The 23,412-nt window shown below is 44.6% G+C and overlaps 4 protein-coding genes across 5 annotated transcripts; 3 read left to right on the top strand and 1 right to left on the bottom strand.

The window, feature by feature from the left end:
- Positions 1-2,942: 2,942 nt before the first annotated feature.
- On the top strand, positions 2,943-4,531 carry LOC117848593 (DNA-directed RNA polymerases II, IV and V subunit 9B). 2 transcript variants are annotated; one of them, XM_072292860.1, is made up of 4 exons: positions 2,943-3,340; positions 3,469-3,544; positions 3,906-4,064; positions 4,155-4,531. In XM_072292860.1, the coding sequence occupies exons 1-4, from the start codon at positions 3,312-3,314 to the stop codon at positions 4,227-4,229; spliced, it is 339 nt and encodes a 112-aa protein (XP_072148961.1). In that variant the 5' UTR covers positions 2,943-3,311; the 3' UTR covers positions 4,230-4,531. The 2 variants fall into 2 exon arrangements, with proteins under 2 accessions (XP_072148961.1, XP_034585947.1); XM_034730056.2 differs by having other exon boundaries at positions 2,961-3,340; positions 4,220-4,531.
- Positions 4,532-4,940: 409 nt separating this feature from the next.
- LOC117848592 (RNA pseudouridine synthase 1) lies at positions 4,941-7,513 on the bottom strand. Its single transcript, XM_034730055.2, has 2 exons — positions 7,153-7,513; positions 4,941-6,187 (listed from the first exon to the last, which is right to left on the bottom strand). Exons 1-2 carry the CDS (start codon positions 7,496-7,498, stop codon positions 5,505-5,507), a joined length of 1,029 nt encoding a protein of 342 aa, XP_034585946.1. The 5' UTR covers positions 7,499-7,513; the 3' UTR covers positions 4,941-5,504.
- A 19-nt stretch (positions 7,514-7,532) lies between these two features.
- On the top strand, positions 7,533-11,558 carry LOC117848591 (uncharacterized). Its single transcript, XM_034730052.2, has 5 exons — positions 7,533-7,809; positions 8,370-8,479; positions 8,971-9,551; positions 9,625-10,889; positions 10,982-11,558. Exons 3-5 carry the CDS (start codon positions 9,153-9,155, stop codon positions 11,004-11,006), a joined length of 1,689 nt encoding a protein of 562 aa, XP_034585943.1. The 5' UTR covers positions 7,533-7,809; positions 8,370-8,479; positions 8,971-9,152; the 3' UTR covers positions 11,007-11,558.
- Positions 11,559-19,592: 8,034 nt separating this feature from the next.
- Positions 19,593-23,174, top strand: LOC117850679 (small COPII coat GTPase SAR1A). The gene is made up of 3 exons (XM_034732538.2): positions 19,593-19,867; positions 21,014-21,145; positions 22,610-23,174. Exons 1-3 carry the CDS (start codon positions 19,739-19,741, stop codon positions 22,928-22,930), a joined length of 582 nt encoding a protein of 193 aa, XP_034588429.1. The 5' UTR covers positions 19,593-19,738; the 3' UTR covers positions 22,931-23,174.
- The last annotated feature ends 238 nt before the right edge of the window (positions 23,175-23,412 follow it).

Raw genomic sequence — 23,412 nt, forward strand, 5'->3', positions numbered from 1 at the left:
CACCCTAAGTGTTATGGAACAATTCACTTAACATACATTAGGTTTTATAGTACTTTTGTTTAAGACAACCCCTACCATGAACATTTGATTGAAATATGACACACATAGGTCCCAAAGTAGGTGATGATGTGGCCCCCACCATTAGGGAACTTTTGTCCTCTAATAAACCATTTAAAAACACATCTTCAGGTAGTACTTTTGCACATCCGTAAATGGGCTCAGGACTTTGAACATGGGTATTCAAAATTTGAAAGGGTAAATTTTGAAATGGAAGCCGATTAACAAAATTAACTTACAAAATCACAAACGCTCTTACAATCACTCACCTCAGTTGCTGCAGTCCTGGACAGCAGCAGAACGTCTCGCTGCCGCCGTGCCAGTTTTGCTGGAGAATGGAGAACGGGAGAAGGCGCTGTTGGAGTCAATGTCGCCAACTCGCCAGGACATGTTCGCCGCCGAGCACCTCCGTCCGGCCGCTCAAGCGTGCGTGGCGCGCCAGCTCGCCGCCCTCGACCAGTTGCCCTCCGCCCTCAAGCCAGCAAGCCGTCGGGCGCCGCCGCGAAACTGAATCGAACGTGGAAGCGGAACCCGAGGAGGAGGAGGGAGAGGGACACTGGGACCGCACGCGTGTCGGTCACGTAAAGTCTATGAAGCCATTCTTTGTTGAGCAGTAGTGGGCCGGGGGTAGACAATTTGGGGCACTCCACCCCACTAGGCCAGGAGCTTGGTAGGTGGGCTGGTGTTTGGTTTGGGCTGAATTGCATGTTATTGTGTCTCAACTTTTGTTTTTCGAGTAGATGTATATGGTGTAGCTTGTATATGCAAAATCTTTTGGTAGAAATAATGGGCATTCAACGGAATACCTCTTGAATTGGAGTGGTCCCGCTTCTGCATCCTACCTGACGTGCTACATCCTGACCCGACTCGTTGTTAGCTTTGACAATCAAATCTAAAAATGCTAGATGCACCTGAGAGTTGTTGTACGAAGAAATTTACTTTGAGCCTTTTGCTTTTGTAAGAAAAAAATTCCATGAATTGATCAAGCATTCAAAAAAGTTCCTAGAGCCTCATAGTTGTTCTAGAAACTACCGTCTCATAGGCAAAATTTTAAGATTGTGAGACTACTACTCTACCATTATACGAGTTGCGATTATCATGCAACTCATATTATTTCTATACATTACTTAAGGAAATATAATTATTATGAAACAAATTAAAAGGAAACCCATTTTATAGATTGTTTGTTAAGTCATCTCAAAATTACGTATTAATATAAGATAATCTACTCTCTCCGTCCCAAATTGTAGGTTGTTTTACTTTTCTAAACATAGTGTATATCTAGATGCATACAAATACCTATAAATTTAAAAAAGCCAAAACGATATGCAATTTGAAAATGGAAGGAGTATTGGATAACACCAATATACATATCCTTGGTAGAGAGAGTGAGGGAGTATGTCAACAAGATACAACACCGAGCAAGTAAGTTTGAACCTAATTGACGCTTGACGATCAACCAATTTAGGTACCAACCGATCCGTTGATGTAAACAGGAGTGCTATCGGCAAGATAAGCGATCGAAAAAGACGATTGGGCAGCTAAAAGTGATATACTCCCTCCATCTCTTAGGGCTTGTTTGGGAGGGGGTGTTAAAGTTTAACACCTCCCTTTTAACACCTTTTTAACACCTTGGCTCCCAAACAGGTGTGTTAAAAGTGTGGTGTTAAAATTTAACACCTCTCTTTTCATAAACACATGGAGGGGGTGTTAAAATGTGCCAAAGGTGTTAAAAGTGGTTCCCCTCCCCACTTATTCCCTGGTTGACCCCCCCTCTCTCCTCCTTTCTCTCTCCTACCACCGCCAGCGCGTCCTCCCTCCCGCTGTGCGCCTGTACCCGCTGCCGCCGGTCTGCCCGTCACGCGCCGCCGCCGTGCCCGCCACCGCCGGTCCGCGCTGCTCTTGCCCGGGCGGCGGCCTCGCGCGGGCGGTGGGTTGTCGCGGGCGCGGGCGAGGCCGCCGGCCTCGATCTGCACGAGCTGGTCGAGGAGGCGCTCGAAGCTGCTAGCCGCGGCCGCTGCGTCTGCCGCGTCGGCATCCTCGGCAGGGGAGCGGGAGGAGGCGGGCGAGTGGCGCCGCTTTGCCAGGCGCGGCGCGAAGGCAGCGGTGCCCCGACGGAGGGCTCCGCGCCCGACGGCGCGAGGCCGAGCCCTAGGCCCGGGTTCGCCATGTGGGCCGCTGCCGCCAGCTCGGGCCCGCTAGGGTTTTCGCACGGCGGGTCGGGCGCTACCGCTGGCGAGGCAGCGGCCGGCGGCGCGGGGGCTCTCTGGAAGGGTGGGGAATGGGGGTAAGCCGGCTTGGTTGGGCGAATTCGAAATTTGGAGATGAGCCTTGTGGCTTCTGGTTTGAATTTGACTGCCGTGTGCCCGTGTGCCCGCATTTCCGTTCGTAGATGAGGGGGCTGTTTGGTCCGTTGCCAATTGCTTGGCCGCAGGCGGTAGGAGGGGCTGTGCCCATTTTGCTGTCTCGGGGAAGAAAGAAGAAGAGAGAGAAGGAAGGAGAGGGAGTGGGGGTATAATTGTCATTTCTAACCTAAGATGTTAAAGTTTAGTAGACCATCCAAATACCCTAATGTGTTAAAGTTTAACACCTCCAGCCTGTTCGCTTCAGCTTATAAGCCGGTTGAAAAGCTGAAACAGCTGATTTGTTGTGAGAGAAAAATACTGTTTGATGGCTGATAAGCCGGCTGAATAAGCTGAAGCGGTCTCTCCTTTGAGGGTGTTAAAGTTAACACCTCAAATGAGGTAACACTCCTTCCCAAACAGTCCCTCGATAACTGTCGCTTGGGAAGCAACAAATAAAAAGGGACGGGACGGAGGGAGTAGTTACTGGAGCGGTGGCCATTGGTCTGTGAGACTCGGACGTTAGATTGCGAGTCCCCGTAAAACTCTCTTCCTCTCTCTCGTGTTCCCACAGACAGGCAGACAACGGCATCGCCACGGAAGCAGCAGAAAAGGATATTTTAATATTATTATTCTCCCCTCCGTTCATCCATTTTTAAATGGCTACTAGTGGTGCCTCTGCCTCCTTGGTGTTGGCTCACCTCCTCTGACCAAATCTCCAATCCAAACAGCACCCATTCCCAAGCATCATCCCCTTTTCCTGCAAAGAGGAATTCGATTCAGCTCAGCTCACCCCAGCCAGCTCCGTCCACCAACAAGAACAAGATCTGAAATAGCCAGGCAGGAGTCAACGCGGCAGTCAAGCAAGCCCTCTTGCTCGCAAGCAGCAATCAGTCAAGCCCGTCAGCAGCCATGAGTACCATGAAGTTTTGCCGTGAATGGTAAGCCGCTGACGACGGCGCCGCCGTGCCCGGTGATGTCGTGTCGCCTTGCTCGTTTCCTTTTTCAGCTGGGATTGGAGGTTTCGGTAGTGACAGCAGAGGCTCATTTCGGTGTTCTTTCTTGGCAGCAACAACATCCTGTACCCAAAGGAGGACCGGGAGCAGAAGGTGCTCCTCTACGCCTGCCGGAACTGCGACCATCAGGTTGGTTCTTAGCTCTTCTCTTCCTCTCTCCTCCTCTCCACCCCATCCAATGTCTCGTCGATCCATCGTCGGCTTCAGCTTCTTCTTCGATTCATTCGAATATCTCTCTGAAGTCTCGAGCAAGATGCAGATGGGACTCTGAAGCCTGGAGTCCATTGGATACGGGGTAAAGAAAAGACAGATTCAGTCCAAAATGTACTGTTGTCAGATTTAGGAGTAGACTGATGCTGTGTGCACCGGTTGAATTGACGAGGATGTATAAATATTCAATTCGGAGTTTGGACTGGATTTAGATGATGGGAGTTTCTGAATTCTCTGATGTGGTCGGCAATTTGAAATGCTCTGCTGAAACTGCGTGCAGGAGGTTGCGGACAACAACTGCGTGTACCGGAACGTGGTGCACCACAGCGCCGGCGAGTTCACCCAGGTGCTCCAGGACGTCGCCGGCGACCCCACTCTGCCCCGCACCAAGGACGTGCGCTGCGCCGTCTGCGGCCACGGCGAGGCCGTCTTCTTCCAGGTCGGTCACCTCCTCCTTCCTTCTTCTTCAGAGACCATGGCAACTGAACATAATTCACACACAGTTCTGAGCAAGCATCGCTTTCTTCAGAGGCCATGGCCGGAACTTCGGACTGACAAGACCTCACCATGGTTCTGGTTCTTCTTGATCTGCAGGCCACCGTGAGGGGTGAGGAGGGGATGACGCTCTTCTTCGTCTGCTGCAACCTCAGCTGCGGCAACCGCTGGAGAGAGTGAGGAGCTGATCAGCAGAGCAAAGGGATCCCTCTGATGCAATAGCCTGAGGGACATGATTTTTGAATTTTTCACCCATGCTACCATGAACTGATTGTATGTTTCAAGAACATTAGTAACTTCAGGAGGGACATAATCAGGTGCACTGGGGTAAATTTCCCCGTGGTTCGTTTGCATCAAAGAAAGGATGACATGAGGAGCTGAGAACAATTTGGGTTTCAGCCCCCGTTTTAATGTTTTCTTCTGCAGTTTTTTTGGTAGTTACAGTAGGAAGCAACAAATTTATGAAGCTTCTTCCAAAAAAAAGCAAATTAACCATGAGATGCAGAATTTGGTTACCAAATGATTTGCAATTTTGTTCTCAGTTGACAGAGCACACGATTATGCAAGTTTTGTTAAACTTCTTGAAAATTCCATTAGGAACCACAGATTTTTTAGTCTGCAGATGTAATTGATTTTTGCTAAAATGACCATCCAAACCAAGAACTAGTTCAAATGCAGGACTTCACCTGCTTTTGAGCTACTGAAAAATTGTATTTTGGTATGCCTTTGAAGAGTAACTTCAATATCTGGATGTTTTTGTGACAAATTTTCTGTACATCTTGTTGAACAACAGAGTATCCCATGGTACAACATGACCACATACATTGTTGAAACAATATTATAAACATCTCAATATCTCTGGTACAAATGTTACAATTGCAGTAAGAAGTCAAAATTGTGATACAACAATCATCTCAATATTTGTGATATCCTAATCACGAAGTGCAGATTTTTGAACATCCACCAGTCAAGCTGCCAAGACACCTATAATACCTCTACAATACAAATGCTAAAATTAAAGTCTGAAGTCAAAAACCGCGCTTCAGCAATCATCTCAGTATTTGTGATATCCTAACCATAAAGTACAGATTTTGAACATCCACCAGTCGAGCTGCCAAGACACCTATAATGTCTCTAAAATACAAATGCTAAAATTAAAGTCTGAAGTAAAAAAGCGTGCTGCGGCAATCATCTCAGTATTTGTGATAACCTGTTCATAAAGTAAGGATTTTGATAAACATCCCCCAAAGAAAGGTGATCACTGACCAATGCTACTCCCAGACAGGGGCTCCAAGGCACAACGCTTTTGGCAGTTCAGAATTACAGCCTTGGTGGACTCAGTGTCAACTGGAGCATTGTGTATCACAATAAGATCAAGGGAACTTTACTCCATCGTTGAGATAAAATCTTTTGCCCATGAAGGAAGAGGTGACTGGAAAGTGACGGGCAATCCTGTGACAGGGTGTACAAATGACAAGCTCTCTGCATGCAATGCATGGCCATCACACTCCAATCCATTCCACTCAATCACCCCGCCATACTTCACATCACCTCTGATTGGGAACCCAAGATACTGGCAGTGTAGGCGAATCTGATGTGTCCGTCCACTTTGAGGGTACGCTCTAACCAAAATTACACTGTTCTTCACATCATCATTACAAGTCTGGGCAGGTGCCTTTTCTTGTACAGTAATTGACTCAATATCATCGGTGAAAAAGTTGTAGGGTTCTCTAAACTGACCTTTACCGTTGACCCCTAAAACTTCAAATTGTGTGCTCATGTCCCTTACAACAGAGCCCCCTGGTAGTGACCGACCAATGTCAGGCATAGCATACACACGCCAAGCACCATGTTTCGACCGCCCATGACCAGAACATATCTTAATCTTCTCCCACGTTGGTGGGAAACCTATGCAAAGAGCAAGATATGCTTTCTTGACTTTATGATCAGTGAATGCCTTCACTAGCTTCCCTGCAACTTTGTTGCATTTGGTAATAATCATGAGACCGCTGGTATCACGATCCAGTCTGTTGGCAAGGTGAAGGTTAGGTTTTGTAGCTGAATCCCCTGCAAGTCACAAAAATATTTGCCTATAGTTAGAAATTGAAACAGCGTGGCAAAACAATAAAAATGCAAATAAATAATTCAATATGGTCTGATATATTGAAATTTAGGTGATAAGTATAGCAAAGCAATATTACGATATTAATATGCATCGGGCCACTTAAATATTGATCAAAAAAGTTGTTTCCTCACCTCAGCCTGGCAACAGTTGCATCAAAAGTACAAACTATACTCCTTAGGAAAGGTACTAACTACTAACTCACCATAACTAATTCCGTACAATTTGGGAGACTAGGTGAGAAATAGTAGTATTCAATTCCAAACCTCCTGAGTAATTGAAGAGTTGCACACACAAATTCTAAACGATAAAAATATATAGCCCCAAATGATCCATTGTTATAACTTATATTCAGTAGAATCATACAGTCATTAGTTTGTATTGATATTGCTTGTATGCAATTAGAAACCGAGGCAAAGTAAACTAAAAAAGGGCTCTAAACAATGATACATTATAATTTTTTTAAAAAACAATGATACATCTGTCTGTACCAATTGCACAACATATGCCCTTCTGCTTCTGCATCTACTGAACATAACTCTAGCTCTTGATTCTTGAATAAGTATTCAATATTGGGAATGGATTCTAAATCATTTTTTTCCTTCTTGTGCAGGTGGCTCAAGTCTACACATTGTATTTTTAACTGTCATCATAGCATGTCATACTTTCTGTACACGACACTCGATAGTAGGAATTGTGACACTAGTGCATTAAAGATCATGCTATATGAGAACGAGAAGGAACGTTTGAATTCAGGTTGTTTCATGCCTGTGATAAAAAAAAGCAAAATTGCAATTTTTGTCTAATGTGTTGTTCATTGTAATTCGTAATTCTCCTAGATATTCTCCAATGTTTAAAAGCGAAACATTTTCAGAGCTCAGAAGGGATAACTTTTTTTTCTTTTTTTCACCTGAGGCGGCGGAGCGAGGGAGGGCGGTGAGGAGGGCGTCGCAGTAGACTCCCGCTGGCTTGTCGACGACGGCGAGCCACTCGTCCTCAAACACCACGTCCGCGGAGGCGAACACCGCGGAGCGGGCAGAGGCGGTCATGGCGCGCCGGAGCTCCACATCCTTGGAAACGGCCGGATAGGGCGGGGACACCGGGGACGGATACTCGCCGCTCACCGGCGCCGTTGTCGTCGTCGCCGACGACATCGCCGCGAGGCGGCGCTCGGGTGGCAGGAGGGATCGGAGCGGGGCGGCGGCGGCGGCGGGAGGCGAGAGGAGGAGGAGGAGGGGCAGGGGCAGTTTCGTCATAGAGGTAAAATACGGTAGCACGTGACTACCTCGTGTCTCTCATCTCCTAAAAAAAAAAGAAAAGAAACAAACAAACCCTCGCCTCCGCCGTGGGCGCCGGCGACTCTCCCGGATCACCGGTGAGATCCCCCGCCGGTAGAACGATCCTCCGGTGAGCCTGAATTCTCTGGGGTTCGGGGTTACAGGGGGGCACAGTGGGTGGCGGCGGCGATTTATGATTTTGGGGGCGAATGCGGAGGATGCTGTCGCCGTCGATGGTGGCGCCGCCGGAGGGGGTGCTGGGGTCGCTGAACAACGACGGTTACTCCAATGTGGGTATTCGCCTCACTTCCTATTCCAATCCTCTCCCGCTGTTCTTGCCATGCTTCTTCTGACTTCTGGTAATTTGTAATGCGCTTTACATGCTGCTGTACGAAACTATGAATTTCGATGATGTTGGTTTGCAACTTGTCGATTTAGCGTCGCTGCATTGTATAAAATAGATGGAATTGTGTAACCTGTGACCAAAAGTTGGTGCTGGTTTGTGATTGAGTTAAATTTTATCTGCTTAGGTTATTGTCATCCAGTTGATGTGAGCCAATGATGTGTTTCCCTGAGAACTTGAATGCCATCTGGATATTGGTAGCGGGCTTGAATGTGTAACCACATGATTCTTCCGCTTATTTCTAATTAACATATCAGTTTTGATGCTTGCTTTAGCGTCAGTGCATATAGATATAAGTATGAAAGGGTCTTTCTTAACAATGTACCTTAGAGTATAGGCTTTTCCCTGATTGTATATAAATGTCTTTGGCTACAGTTTCCTGACATCATTATCTGCCAGATTTACTTGATTGGTGGAGAGCATTAAACTTGTGAAATTTGATTTTAGGAGGACATGACACAACACACCATGAGGATGGTGGAGATAAGCGAAGTTCTGAAAACTCCTGGCGCAGAGATAAATTCCGAGAGGAGGTTCTTTTATGCACAGAAGCTGCAGTAAGCACTTGTCTTTCCTGAACAGCTCACGAGCATTCTATCGCATTAAGCAAACAGATTATTCTCAACAAACAGGACATCATTCGATTTGGCTTTTGTTGTTAGCAGTATAGAGCTTATCTTTATGGTATCGGTGGTTTTGATGCTATGCAGCATTATTAATTTTGAAACTCTCATGTCCACAACTCATTTTCCTAGTATAACTTTTGCTGGTTGCTGCTTGTCTGAAAAATAGTGATGATCTAGCTCCCATGGTATTACTAGTACTGGAGGGGGTTTCTGTTTGTAGTCCGATGTACCGTTTGTATTGAGCAATAGAAGTTTCAAAATTTACAGCTTATGTATTTGGTTTGCACACAGTTTGGAGCCCCACATCTCAGAAGATGAGTGCATTTTACATTTGTCGCTAGAATGCACATTTACAGTGTTCCCACTTCCCAGTTTTGTTTTCAACTTGCCTATAGCATTGAATATTTAAAATTGGCATGCAGGAAGAAGGCATACCCACAGGAAGGATGTGTTCATGCTATGGAGTGGCAGGGAGCAGGTATCCATGCAAAGAATTTGCACACAAAGTTGCATGCAGCAGCTACTAATGTAAAGGAGCCACATGCAGCAGCTAGCCGTAGTCCTAGTGTGCCACCTCAGGGAAATTTGGATTGTGCTTTGATGGATGGTGAGGATATTTTTGTGGACAATGAGATGGTCTGTGGATATTGAGCTTAGGGCTGAAGCTGACACAGAAGAAGCAGCCAGAAAAAATCAAAGTGAGGGACTTCAGGTGGAGCCTATCTTTTATGCTGACACTGCTGCTGCACAAACTCCAGTTGATGATTGTGCAGATGTTAAGCCCAACATTGTGTATGACAAGGAAAATCCAAGAATCAAGGTAAATGAATGTTTTCCTACGATGGAGGACTTCAGGATGGCACTGAGACAGCATGGAATAAACAAGGGGTTTCAGGTGCACAAAGTGAAGACTGATAAGACTAGGTATAGAGCTGAGTGCAAGGCAACAGGCTGTCCCTGGAGAATTGTGGCTCGCAAATTGCCGGGCCTACCAGCTGTTGTGGTACTACTCTAACTTGCTAACTTGCCTAACTTGTGTAATTTATCTAATTTGTTTTTTGTTTGTTATTTTGCAGATTAGCATGATGCCTGAAGAGCATAATTGCGTGTCTACTAGTAACCTTGTTACCTCAATGGCATCTCAAAAATGGGTTGCAGAGAGGGTTGTTGGTTGGTTGAGGGAGAATCCAGATCTTGGAGCAAAAGAGTTGCAAGAAAAACTTCAGGAGGTCTATAGTGTAGAGATTGGCTATGCCACAGTATGGGCTGGAAGGCAGAAAGCTTTGAACAAGCTTTTTCTGTCTTGGGAAGAGATCTTTCAGATACTGTACAATTTCAGGGCTGCACTTCTTTCCAGGTCTCCAGGCTCAGTTGTGGAGATTTCCACCAAGATGTGTGGAGCTGATGTGCACTTCGACAAGCTTTTCTTTGCTTTGCAGCCATGCATAGATGGCTTCAAAAATGGCTGTAGACCTGACATTGCTCTCGATTTCACGGACTTGGATGGTATGTACTCAGGGAAATTGGCATGTGCTTGTGCCCTTGATGGTCACAATTGGATGTACCCTGTTGCATGGGCCATTTTCGACTCTGATTCGAACGATAACTGGACTTGGTTCACGGAACAGTTGAACAAGGCTATAGGAAATCTACCAGGATTAGCAATTTCCACAGATGAACGCCCCTTTCGTGAAAACATTCTAGCTGAAAGTTACTACGAATGGACTACGAACATAAAGGACATGCCTGTGGTTGACATTGTTGATAGGTTGAGGCAGATGACAATGGAGGTGTGGTACAATAGGAGGAATATTGGGAGCAAGCTCTCGGGCAATATTCTCCCTGCAGTTATTCAACAACTTAATGCAGAAGCAACAAGTTTGAGAAACATCAAGGCCTTTAGATGCGGGTTGCAGATCGGTGAAGTTTCCGGCAACTCTCAGGACATGATGCCGTGGAGGCACGTGGTGGACTTGAACGAGCACACCTGCAGCTGCGGGGAGTGGCAACTAACCTGGAAGCCCTGCCTCCATGCTCTGGCTTGGATAACTACAGAGACAGATGCTGACATCGAATCCTTTGTCCATGAGTACTACTCTGTAGAGAGATTCAGGGCCGCATATAGTGGTGTGGTTCCACCTATGCCAGACAAGTCGCAGTGGCCTAAAGTGGACCCTGGTTTCAAGTTGCTGGCACCGCGGCCGAAACAAGGAGCTGGGAAGAGGAAGTACACGACCAAAGCAAGCCAGGAACCAGGTGCGAGTGAGCAGCTTCAGTGTGAGCAATGTGGAGAAGTCGAACACCGTGAGAAGGGTTGCACACTGCATTGCCCGAACAAGAGGTTGATGCACTAACTTGATGTCTTTTTTTCCCCCTGTATGCTTCATGCCTTCATGTGAGAAGTGTAACTGGCATTACTTTTGTTGCTGGAAGCGATGCCAAGCTGAAGAAAGCATGAAGGCTGAGGATGGCGCTAGCTCGGATGGTGATAGCTGAAGCAATACCTCCAAGAGCCATGCATCTCCAAGGGATGGTAGATCCACAGGGAAGTGAAGATGCTCCGGTACCTCTGCTACCAGAGCGCCTATTTTGTAGTGTTCCGGGAATGAGGTTTTAGGATTTAGTTGCCAACTTACCATGTCATCGTCGAGCTCAGTGACTGTTGGACTAACATCATCTATAGCTGGCTGTGCATGTGTTCATGGCTGAACTGAGCCGGGACTCATAGCCAGTGGCTTGGTTCATCGTTCATGGGATGGAACCTGAACCTAGGTGAGCTATCCATGGCCAGGATGAACCTTGGATGAAACCAAGCAGAGGTCCGAACCGACTGATGGTTAAGAATCACTGAATCAGTGGACGTGAAGGAGGTTTTAGGATTTAGTTGCCATGACATTGTCGAGCTCAGTAACTGTCGAACTGAACTTCCTCTGTTTAGGTTGTACTAAATGATGCTATAATCCAGTATGGTCGACGACTGAGATATGAGAAGCGATGCATGGATGTCTAATGCTACGTGGTCAATCCCTTCTGGTATTGTTGATTGCATTGCATCAACAATTGCGCCTAGCATGTATCTGTCTAAATGTCATGGCAAAATTTCACACATTCTGAATAAATACATGCATTGTTGAGGATAGATCGCAGTACCTGCAAGGAATGAAGAAGACGGAATCCTACTCCTAGGATTCCTCTGTAATCTTACTATGACTCATACCACGTAATTCTACTAGGACTCTTTGTAACCGACTAGTTATCCCGCCCCCTGGAGTATATAAAGGAGGGCAAGGGTACCTAGATCGGCAGAACCCTCAGAACCACCAAGAGGTTCAACACTAAATAACACCCAAGCGCAGGGCGCAATATACAGCACCTCAAACAGGACATAGGATATTACGTTACTATGGTGGCCTGAACTTGTATAAATTCGTATCTTGTGTCATCGCTTTTACTTTCAAGTTACAGGTCCGACGATTCCCCACCAAGCAATCTACTACCTTGGGTACCCCTCGGTAGGTTGCCAGTTGCCGACTTTGAACGAACTCATGCTTGAATGAGAACAAGCGATTTGCGACTTTGGTCCATGAATTATAAGATCATGAACAACCGATTATGCGACATCTCTCTTAGCTTATAGAAAGAGCGGAAATACTACAACCGATATTGTGACATCTAATCCAAACAGTGTATCAGCGACAACCCTATTCTTTCTTCCCTTCCTATTCCTTCCTTGCTCATTTATTCTATTATTCAGCTTGCTGTTGCAAATAAGTAAAGTAGTTTGAAGTTCTCTCATATGCATTTGCATTTCATTTAGTGTCGAATATCCAATAAAAATGAAGGCAGGCAACGCGCCCTCCCTTCTGCTACCAATCAAAGCAAGGAGTGTTCTTTCTGTCTTTCCTATTAAAATCAAGTTGTTGATTGCATGTCTTAAGCAAAGTAATCAAATAATAAGTTTATATAAGTTACAACATATCTCGTCCTACCTAGGCCAGAATAAGTTGACTACAGATCTTCCCACTTGCTTTGTGCCAGTAAGCACCGAAGATAGTCATATAGTTCTATTTGAAAGAAATAATGTGTTTTCATTGAATAGATGACAATAGATTTCTTGCCTACAGCTTAAATCTTTTTTTTCTTAGTTAATTCTTGACTAGTTCTACTGTTAGAATCTCTTTTTTTCAGATATTGGGATTATGATCTTATTGGTGGGAGTATCAACACAAAGCTCAGGGGGATAGTTACTAGTACAATCTGCAGATCAAAAGTACCTATAACAATGCTATACTAGGTACAACCCTAAAGAGACCAAGTATATTTCCTACCATGCTACTTGTATCAAAGTCAAGCCTTTGAATAAAGAATTTCAAGTTCTACGTTGCCCTTTGTTCAAAGTCTGTCCAGATAGATAGAAGGCTGTTGGCATGAAAATAAGCACAGCAGCGCCTTTCGTCACTAGTTCTCACTTCTCGAATCGTTTTCCAACCAGGTACCAGTAGCATAGACAAAAGTGGCGAAACTCTCATTTCTCTTTTTTCTCAAAGTAAAGTAAAAGAATAGTGGTAAATAGAATAAGCCAGAAAAACGAACTTATCCTAAACAAAGCCAATAGCACCCCACACATCAAAACCAAAGTAGGTAAGATAGTGCCTTCTACCAAAGGTTCTCTAAATTCTCAGGTGTCGAAAGATATGTATTATCCAATAAGGCTCAAACTCTATCTTGTGGTAAGCTAGGGAAATTACAAAGCTGTAGAGCATTAATTGTTGGAGAAGCTGGCTAGCTGTTTGCTCGGTGCTCTGAGGCAAGATAATCTCACTACGATTCAAGAATAGAACTGGAATAGTAAACCATTAGCAAGGTATGAGACAAAGAGAGTCGTTAGTGGGATAGGTTTTTCTTGTAGGAGAGAGATCGGGAATCCAGACAACAGGGCTAGGGTTTGGGGCTAGTGCGGATTAGTTTGGGCGGAAAGAATTGAACAGAGGAGAAAGCCACGACCGATAGAGCTTGGGTTGGATAGGAAAAGGAAGAAAAAGGACTGTCAATGTCCAAATATGTCAAAACAACATCACTGTCATCTGGATCATATCCAATTTCTTCTAATTGAATTGAATTTACAAGCTTATATCTGTCATTCCGATTCCAATCTAGAGTTACCAGGAAAGGAGGTATATTTGTTTCAAGCTTGGAAAGTAGGTATTATTCCCGAAGTAGGTAGCTGTAAAAAGAAAAAAAGGAGGGTTTTTAGGTTTGCCCTTTTCTGAGATAGGGTAGGGTAATAGGAAGAAGTAGGTTTTCCAGTAGCTTGGGTTTCAAGGGATAAGTAGGGTTGGTATTTTGGAAAGGAAGTAAGCAAAGAAGAATAGGAAAGGAGAACCCCCTTAAGCAACACCTGCCGTAGCCTACTTTCCTACAACTATTTATCTGATTTGCTTTTGAGAGGAAGTTTAATTGAATTAATTATAATTTCCGTACTACCCTAGTTTTCTTTCCTGCTTCAGTTAATTCCTTTTTTGAAAAGTGGATATTCCGGTTCATTCCTTTGGGACTGCTCATTTCTTTGCCTTAGCCTGCTACCTCTACTCCGGCTATCTGCTTCTTTCCGTTGCCAATAGCCTGCTCAAAGAAAAGACCTATTCTTTTTACTACATCGAATGCCTGCTACTAAAAGCTATTACTGCTCCTTCTCCCTTGGATAGCCCTACTTGCCTATGTGACTAAGCCTTTTCCCTTTGGGGGATTGCTTCTCTTTCTCCAGCGTCATGCCTTGTAACCTCTAGTTTCAACCTCCTAGCATTGGCTTCACTTGATTAGAACCATAAGCATTTGCATTCGCGACCGTCCTCGTCCCAGGTTTTGTTCTTCTTTTCTTTGATGAGGTGGAAATGATGAGGTATACCTCTATCAAATCTGCTTAGCCTTTTCCTTTTCGCTAGTGCTATTTCCTGCCATTGGTTTGAACTGGATAGAGGGGAAGGGCCTTACCTTATCTACAACTATATAATTGCAATTCCGGATAGCATTATTCTTAGCCAAGGAAGGAACTGTTGATGGTGGAGTTATTTGCACTGATTTTCCAGCTATATGAAGATGAGGCTAAAAGAAAAATTGAAGCGGATAGAACAAATTAGTTAAAAAAAGGCCACAATCGTTAAAGAAAGGGACCTTGATCCTTTCATCATTTTTGCACTTGAAAAAGAAATTTGCAAAGCGGGTTATTAACAAATTGAGTTTACTTTTCAGTTGAGAACCGTCCAGAAGCGTTGAAGAGGGTGTCGGAATCATTCGAGGCTCCTGGAAGTTACCAGTGAGTGCCGAATGAATTGAAGGCTCGACGACTCCCTCGAATCCAGCAGGGTTAAGGGAGGCTACCCGAAGCTGCTAGAAGGCGAGAATCGTTTAATAAACAGACTGAGTTATAACCCAGATTATAGTTATAAACTACATTCATTAATCTACAGGCATCGGATGCTATACCATTTTGATACTCGGCCAGCGAGTAACAAGAAGGTGGCACAATTGAGGGTAGGAAAGAATCCAGGGTAATGGTCAATACTGAGAACATGAATTCCCTTAGCGCGTTGGATCATCGAATAATGGCAAAATTCCTATTTCTGGTAATACCACCCATGAGGGTTCATCAACTCATTTCTCAGTCAGATATTGGTCAACAAAAGTACAATTGGAACTTGTCACCAGCCTCATCTGGTGAGGGATCAACTATATTGGCTTTCCCTAGTGATAAGGTCTATGAGGTTGTGGAGAAGATGAAATTGATGCAATGCAAGAAGATGAAGTTGATACACACTACGGAATTCTTTCTTCTTTTCTATTGCTTTTTTAGAAGAAAAAAGAAAGATAACTCAAAACACGTATTGCTGCTTCTTCACTCTTTGCTTTATTGCATATTCATGATGTTAACCGATCATCAGGCGAGCTTGAAGGATCTCATCTTCAAAATCAATCTACTCAACGAGAAACAAGTCGCTGAGTTCCAATTTGAAGCAAATCGCCGAGTTTACGAACAACTAGGTCGTCGGCTACGTCCTATGTGGGTGCGGGAACATAAAAAAAATTCTGCGTTGGCGTTGGTGGAGACCGACAAGGTGTTGATCTCATGAGTGAATTGAGGCACTTTGTTCTGAAGCAGAGTCGGAGTTTCAGCCTAAGGTCAAGTTCGGATAGAATTGAATCGGAATCATCAAGCGGCAACTTAGAAGCAAAAGTTAGAAGTCAAATCCAATTGGCCGACCTGAAACGAAGAAGAAGAAGCTGTGATGATGCATGCGTATGTGTGATGATGCATGCGTATGTCAGATCAAAAAATTTCAGAGGCTAAAGGAAAAGGAGCCGAAAGAGCAATTTAATGGACCTTTGCAGGATGCACATGAAAGAGTACCAAGAAAGATGTAAAAAACAACTACGTACAACTAAAGATTCCAGCGAAGACCTTCGATCATCTGACCACATTGACTCGCCGATGACTACTTTGAGTATTCGTCTCGACTAAAAAACTAGTCAAGAGTGGGTTCCATTTGATCAACAACTAGTCGGAATCGACTCCGACTAGTTGGCATCATCAAAATCGATTACGGGCACGGCGTGTTTCCTTTCTTTGGTCTACTAAATCAGCAACTCATCTTGTTCACATCAAATCCCAAGCGGAGTCGAAGAAGGCTAATTAATTATCGCACCTAGATGACACGTTCCATGGAATTGATCAGGGCAGTGGGTGTCTCGTGTCCCAGAGTACAAGGCGGAGCCTAGTTGGAATCGCCCTCTTCGGCACCAAGTTGTACTTGGCCTGCGCCACTGGAAGAAAATTGGCCGCCGTCTCTGGGCTGTCTCGGAGGCAATAAAGAAAAATTGTTGACCTGACGCAACTCAAGATCAAGACAAGGATGCCATCCGAGTACTTCCTGGAAAAACAAAATCTTGGAGCATTGTGCTACAGGCACAACAAAGAAGCTACCAAATAGATTCCAAGACCTTTGCTTGACACATGCAAAAGATGTACGTGGGCACTATTATACCAACATCTGGCTGCATCGACTCATCGATGACTACTTCGATTACTCACCTTGATTGGAAAACTAGTCGGGGCATACTTCACACCATTGACTACCTTGACCAATCGTCTCGACTAGAAAACTAGTCGAGGATGGTCTACTTTGACTACTCGTCTCGACTAAAAAACTAGTCGAGGACGGACTACTTCAACTACTCGTCTCGATTAAGAAACTAGTCGAGGGCGGATTTCACGTGACCAACAACTAGTCGGAATCGACTCCGACTAGTCGGCTTCATCAATAAACCGTCACGCTTCATCGATGACCGCCATGGCTTTGGCATAAATCGTCTACGAATCAAGCTAAGTCACTTTTTTAATAATTATTTTTTCTCTGGCTTGTTTCAGCATGATTGGCCAATGCGCCGACTACTGATTTGTGTATGTCTCTCGACAGTAATTACCCTCCAGAGCTACACTTTGCCAACTATTCCTGGGGCATGTTGACCGACAGCCACAGGCATGGTATACCAAATTACGGAGGCTACAACCACGAGTTTAGGACACTGAGTTGTGGAGGCACCGCCACGGGCTTGGCATATTGAATTTTGGAGGGAATGACCACAAATTTGATGCACTAAATACTGGAGGCTCACAACGGCTACACCCTAAGGAGGCACAAATCTTATGCGCACTATATGCGCTCTACTCGCTGGAGGGCAGCAAACTCTTACGCACAATCTCTTTTATCGCAACGACGACTACTTATTTTTATCTTCTCCCGAGGTCACTAATCTCCTCGAGCAGAACACGCCTTAATTCGTGAAAGCCTCGGATCATCTGTCATGTGTAAATACTAGCACACATACACGAGACAAAGATCTCAGTTGTGCAAACGGCAGTGCCTGTACGTGTACAAGAGATAAAAATCTCGCCACGTAGTGGCTACGGCTAAACAGAGACTGAAAGCCTAAACATAACAAGCTAACTACTCGGGAGAAATATAACGAAACAAGAGCATGACACGAAACATTTATATTCAGCATTGAATAAATTTCAGTACCTTTCAATATTCTACAAATATGCTACATAATGCATGCATCTCCTTTTACAGGCCAAGCTTCAGCGATGACGCTCCAGGACGCTTAGTGTACCTCCAAAGGCACGCTAGTTTCCAAACTCGGGGGCTAAGCGCCAATTACTACTCCAAATATCTCCACTGGCTTAGCTAGCTTCCAAGCTCGGGGGCTAAGCATCAATAACTACTCGACGTGGCTTACACGGCTCACCTGGCGTATAAGCTCGGGGGCTGGACGCTGCAAAACTACTCGGATGATGACTTGCGTGAAGATTCAAGATCCTTGAATTGATTATTCGATGATTTCAAGGCTCGGGGGCTGATAAGCTACACCCAACAGTTGATTTTTCAAGTTGAAAGAAGAAAATTAAAAATTTTATTGACCTCAGCCTGATTCTACGATTCAATCTAAGGTCGGGGGCTACTCCATATGGAGTGCGACTTTCACCGCCCTCCATACATGAAAATTACATAATCAAGACGATTATAGGCTTTGAGTACACCATAGCCTCATGGCAGTTTTGAGAAATTTTGAAGATTCAGCCAGATAAATTACTCGAGGAGCACTAAAACTACTCGGCAAGAATATAAAAAGTACTCAAAGACTGCTGCATTCGACTATGAAGCGCTCGGAGGCTTGTCAGGGATAGATCCCCAGTACCCACAAGGAAGAAATAAGACAGACTCCTACTAGAATTCCTCTGTAATCCTATAGGACTCATACCACATAATCCTACTAGAACTTTTCCTTATAACCGACTAGTTATCCCGCCCCCTGGAGTATATAAAGGAGGGCAGAGGTACCTAGCTCAGCAGAACCCTCAGAACCACCAAGAAGTTCAACACCACACAACACCCAAGCGCAGGGCGCAATATACAACACCCCAAACAAGACGTATGGTATTACACTACTACGATGATCCGAACCTGTATAAATTCATATTTTGTGTCCTCGCTTTTACCTTCAAGTTCCAGATCCGACGGTTTCCCACCAACCAATCTACTACCTCGAGTACCATCGGTAGGTTGCTGGTATAAAACTCCGAGATGCATGACAACTGGCAAATCAAAATAATACGCAGTGTGGTCCCTTGGCATCTCCAGGTTTGCAAAGCACGGGAAAAGCCGGCCTTCCATTTGATTTCAAGCTTGTACCGTTTTGATGGCCTGATCAGACCAAGGGCTACCTAATTATAATGGTATAGTCAGCAACTGGACTAGCAAGCAAGGATCGATGCTTTCATGTTCCTGGTTTTGGTTTCACAACTGTTCCTGCTGATTCCAGGTTGTTTGAGAGAGAGATTCTAGCTTTGTAGAAATGGCCCAAGGAGAAAATGGCCCTTTGTGAAATATTCATCCGGTTCATCTATCATGAATAATACACAAATATCCAAGTTTAGGTATAAATTCTCTTCCAACAATTATTATCATTATTTATTGGGAGTGAAAACTCATAAGTATACCATGACTTTTAAACTTTATCTTTTTGAAAAATAACATAGGACAAATCTCATGTTTCCATGTTCGAAGAACCGTGGGCCTGTTTGCTTCAGCTTATAATCCGGCTGAAAAGCTGAAACGGCTTATTTGTTGTGAGAGAAAAATACTGTTTGGTGGCTGATAAGTCGGCTGAATAAGCTGAAGCGAACAGGTCCCGTGTCTCATCTCATTTCCGTCAAACAAGCATTTGTTTGGGTTATAAAAAAAGCCAAAAGATGTGTTTGACAGTTGCTGTTGCTGTACCTGGAAAATGTACTGTTATACATGAGCGTATATACGTACAAATACACACCAGGTACATCAAACGGCAATCCGCGTGCGCACGGCCCGCAGTATCCATTTCCAAACCAACCGAACCACCGCCTACCCTCTGCCAACCGGGCCCCACCATGCGCTGACCCCACCTGTCATCCCCGGGACCTCCTCTCTCATATGTCCTCGGCGGAGCGGCGGGCTGGGGCGCCACGTCACGACTCCTCGCCAAGATCCGTGAAGAGTTCCTCCTCGTTGCCGCCGCCGCCGCCTTCTTCTCCACCGGCGACCTAGAGGGGAGGGAGGGTGCGCCGACGGCGTCCGGCGATCGAGTGGGCGGGCGGAGATGTTCCTGGTGGACTGGTTCTACGGGGTGCTGGCGTCGCTGGGGCTGTGGCAGAAGGAGGCCAAGATCCTCTTCCTCGGCCTCGACAACGCCGGCAAGACCACCCTCCTCCACATGCTCAAGGACGAGGTCGGGATCAAAATCACTTCTTTGTATCCTTTGTTCAAACTACTGCTGTGTGCCAATTCTTGCGGGGATGGTTGGATACTTGGATTGGGCTGGATGGTTGGGTTGCTATGTCTGCCTGGGGGAATAAAGGATCGTTTCCTTTGAGCTAAAAGGTCGCTGTTTTGTGGGAATTTTGAGTCCTGGTTCAAATTGAAATGCCCTTAATTTTGACTTAGGTGAGGTTTGGAGGAATTGCGATGGTCTGGTGGATCCGTGTTACTTACATCCTTGCAGTTTCAGGGGGAATTATCAATTTTGTGATAATTTTTTTCTGGAGTAAAGATTGCAGAGCCTTAAGCGCAAATTTTTGTATATGCTGGCGCGTTCCTATATGGTCAAGGCTGTTGTTTCCACTCGAACTTTAGTTTTCTGCCAATATATGTTCATCGAGGGGATGAGTGTTCTGGGTTATTTTCATGCAACAATTCGAAGTGTAGCCTTTGTGTAGTTCAACTATTCAAGTGAAGGCGATACAAAAGTGTCTCCTTTCACTAGGTTGAGGAATGAGGACAATTCGATCATATCTCAGTTTCCCCCAACTTTTGCTGGATTCAGTCGAGTAGCATTCTGGATATTTCCCTATTAGGATAACGGCTAAAAACAGTAGTTTCGTTTGTGGGAATTTGGAAGAAGTAAAGATTTTATTTATGTTGGGTATCTTTGTTGCCTTGTTCAGTATGGCCTAACCCTTTCTCTGAGCGCGGGAATATGGGATTGCTTGCTAGAGCAGGAAAAGTTGCATGTAGCACGGAAGAATGCTATGCTTCTTTCAGTTATTTGGGCACAACATTCCTTGTCGATTTTCTGGAATTCTAGGGTTCAAATTATGGGGAAAGGTTGTTTGTTTCAGTTTAGATCTGGTTGACATGCCTATCTGGAGAATCTACAATTTGTCAAAACTTCAACTTTAGGTTGCTCAAAAAAAAAAACCTTCAACTTCTAACTGTTACTTTGTGTTTGTTCTTGTTATTAAAACTGGTTGAATCCTGCTGAAGAACTGTATGTGCTCAAGTCAAGCAGATAGCAAAGAAGAATTCTATGCAGTTTATATTTTAACACTTTTATGCTAAAGAAGCTTATATTTGGGATCTGTGTTCCTTCTGGCAGAGATTGGTTCAGCATCAGCCTACGCAATATCCAACTTCTGAAGAGCTGAGTATCGGAAAGATCAAGTTCAAGGCATTTGATTTGGGAGGACATCAGATAGCTCGCCGTGTGTGGAAGGATTACTATGCCAAGGTCCCACTTGTCTTCATTCTTTTGTTTTTGTTTTTCTTCACGATTACTGCATGATGTTTTCTTCTCCTCTGGGTGTGATTTTTGGTGATCTCAGCATTTTGTACTTCTTTAGCTCGTTCTGAAATTGACAAGTACTAGTAGCTGTGCATCTTCTCTAGCCATAGATGTTTTAGTTGGGGTCATTATCAGAGAGGACATTGGAATACGTTGGTCTTTACTTTTGCTCCCACTTGCTACACCTGTTGCTGATTACCAAATTTTCAGCAAGTTGGTCAGTGGGCATAGGATTGCAGGCAGCTGATTGCCCACCACTATATGCTGTGCCACCTTGGTGTAGCCATCTAATATATCACTACATATATGTAGATATGAATTTTTGGAGGTGGGAAATCTGCTTGATGGTCTGTAGACACCATGATCTGTTGAAATTGTGTTGGTCTGGACTTCTGGTTTTCTCTGCTTTTCTGTCTCCAAGCATATGCCTTCTTGCAACTAACATTCTATTCTTTTCAAAGATGAATGATGTGCCTCCATTCTATTCTATTCTTTTCATCTATATGCCTTTTTTAGTTTTCTAGTGTTCGATGAGGTGGTGGAGTTGGCTTAGTGGATTGGTGGATATTCTTCTGTAATATAAGAAATGCTGTATAAAGTAGTATGCCAATATAGAGAAACATTTAAAATAGTGTCTGAAGTTTGCTGGAACTTGGTAGAAAATCTGGAAACTTTTCTTGCTCTAGGTAAAGAGGCAGAGGATTTAAAATGTTTCATGATGGAAGGAGGTATAGATAGGGATCCAGAAATGTCCAAATTAGAAACTGTAAATGAACTAAACCTGCAAACCAAACTAAGTGTAAATTCCTGACAGGAGAAGACACATTTAGGAATGGGAGACAATTAGGAGTGCCTGACAGAAATGCATTTTTAATTGTAAGATGCATCTTCATAGGGAGGACTTACACGGTTACACCATTACCGGATTCTTTATGTTACAACATGCCAATTGCTAGTACCTATTGTCATGCGTGAAAACAAAGCTATTTCCCCCCACTTCAAATATGTCAGGCTTTGAATGTTAACATTCAGCCTTAGAAGGTCCAAGGTTTTGACAAAGCGTGTTGGATTTGGGAAATGGTTTCATAAATGCATTAGGTCCTAACTTTATATGCAGCAGTACTTCTTTGGCTTGAAGCATGCAATGTTTTGACAACTGGTGTAAAGATAGGAATGCTGTCATCTTACCAAAATCGTGCAATGATCCCATGACTGATGAAAAATATCCTAGGATGAGGCGATTCCTTAGGGGTTCTGGTTTGGTGCATTATGCTTATGCTCCTTCTCCTGCTGCATACTTTGTATAGCTACTTTCATTATTCATCATGATCAAATTCTGACTTCCTAATATACTCTGTCACTGTGAATGCTGGTGGACCATCTTTTTGCTGAACCTTTCAATCTGAACAGGTAGATGCAGTGGTGTACCTCGTGGATGCCTACGACAAGGAGCGGTTTGCTGAGTCGAAGAAGGAGCTCGACGCGCTCCTGTCGGATGAATCCCTGGCCACTGTTCCATTCCTGATCCTGGGGAACAAGATCGACATCCCTTATGCTGCGTCAGAGGAGGAGCTCCGCTACTATATGGGGCTGAGCAATTTCACCACTGGCAAGGGCAACGTGAACCTGGGCGAGTCCAACGTCCGCCCTCTGGAGGTGTTCATGTGCAGCGTCGTCCGCAAGATGGGGTATGGCGAAGGGTTCAAGTGGATGTCACAGTACATCAAGTAGGGTTAGCTAGCTACCATGGTACTCCTGTTTCTACTTTAGCTTGCCACAAAAGATATAGGGAGCTAGCTGCCTTGGTCACTCACGGTGGTTCATGGTGCCAGTACATACGTGGTGGTCATTATGGAAGTAGTGCAAAGTATGGGATCTTGTGCTAGATTTGCGTTCAATTACAGTGTGTGATCTTGGAGGATGAACATACTCTAAGCTTCGTTGCTGGAGCTCTTCATTTCTTTTATTGTTATTATTCTTGTGTGTGTTTGTGGGCCGCTTCAGCAGTGATGCAGTGAGCCAGTGACTATTGGGCTTGGGCCACATGAACAAGTGGCACACTTAAAGCGAAACACACATAGAACTATAGAAGAGAACATATGACAAGAACTCAACAAGCAACAACGCACAAAATCATTGCCGAGGCAGCAGCAAAAAAAAAAACCCCTTAAACGATCGTTTGTAGACCGTTAAACGACCGCTATAGACCATTA

The sequence above is a fragment of the Setaria viridis genome, chromosome 3 (assembly GCF_005286985.2).
Source record: "Setaria viridis chromosome 3, Setaria_viridis_v4.0, whole genome shotgun sequence".
In the NCBI taxonomy this organism is placed as follows: domain Eukaryota; kingdom Viridiplantae; phylum Streptophyta; class Magnoliopsida; order Poales; family Poaceae; genus Setaria; species Setaria viridis.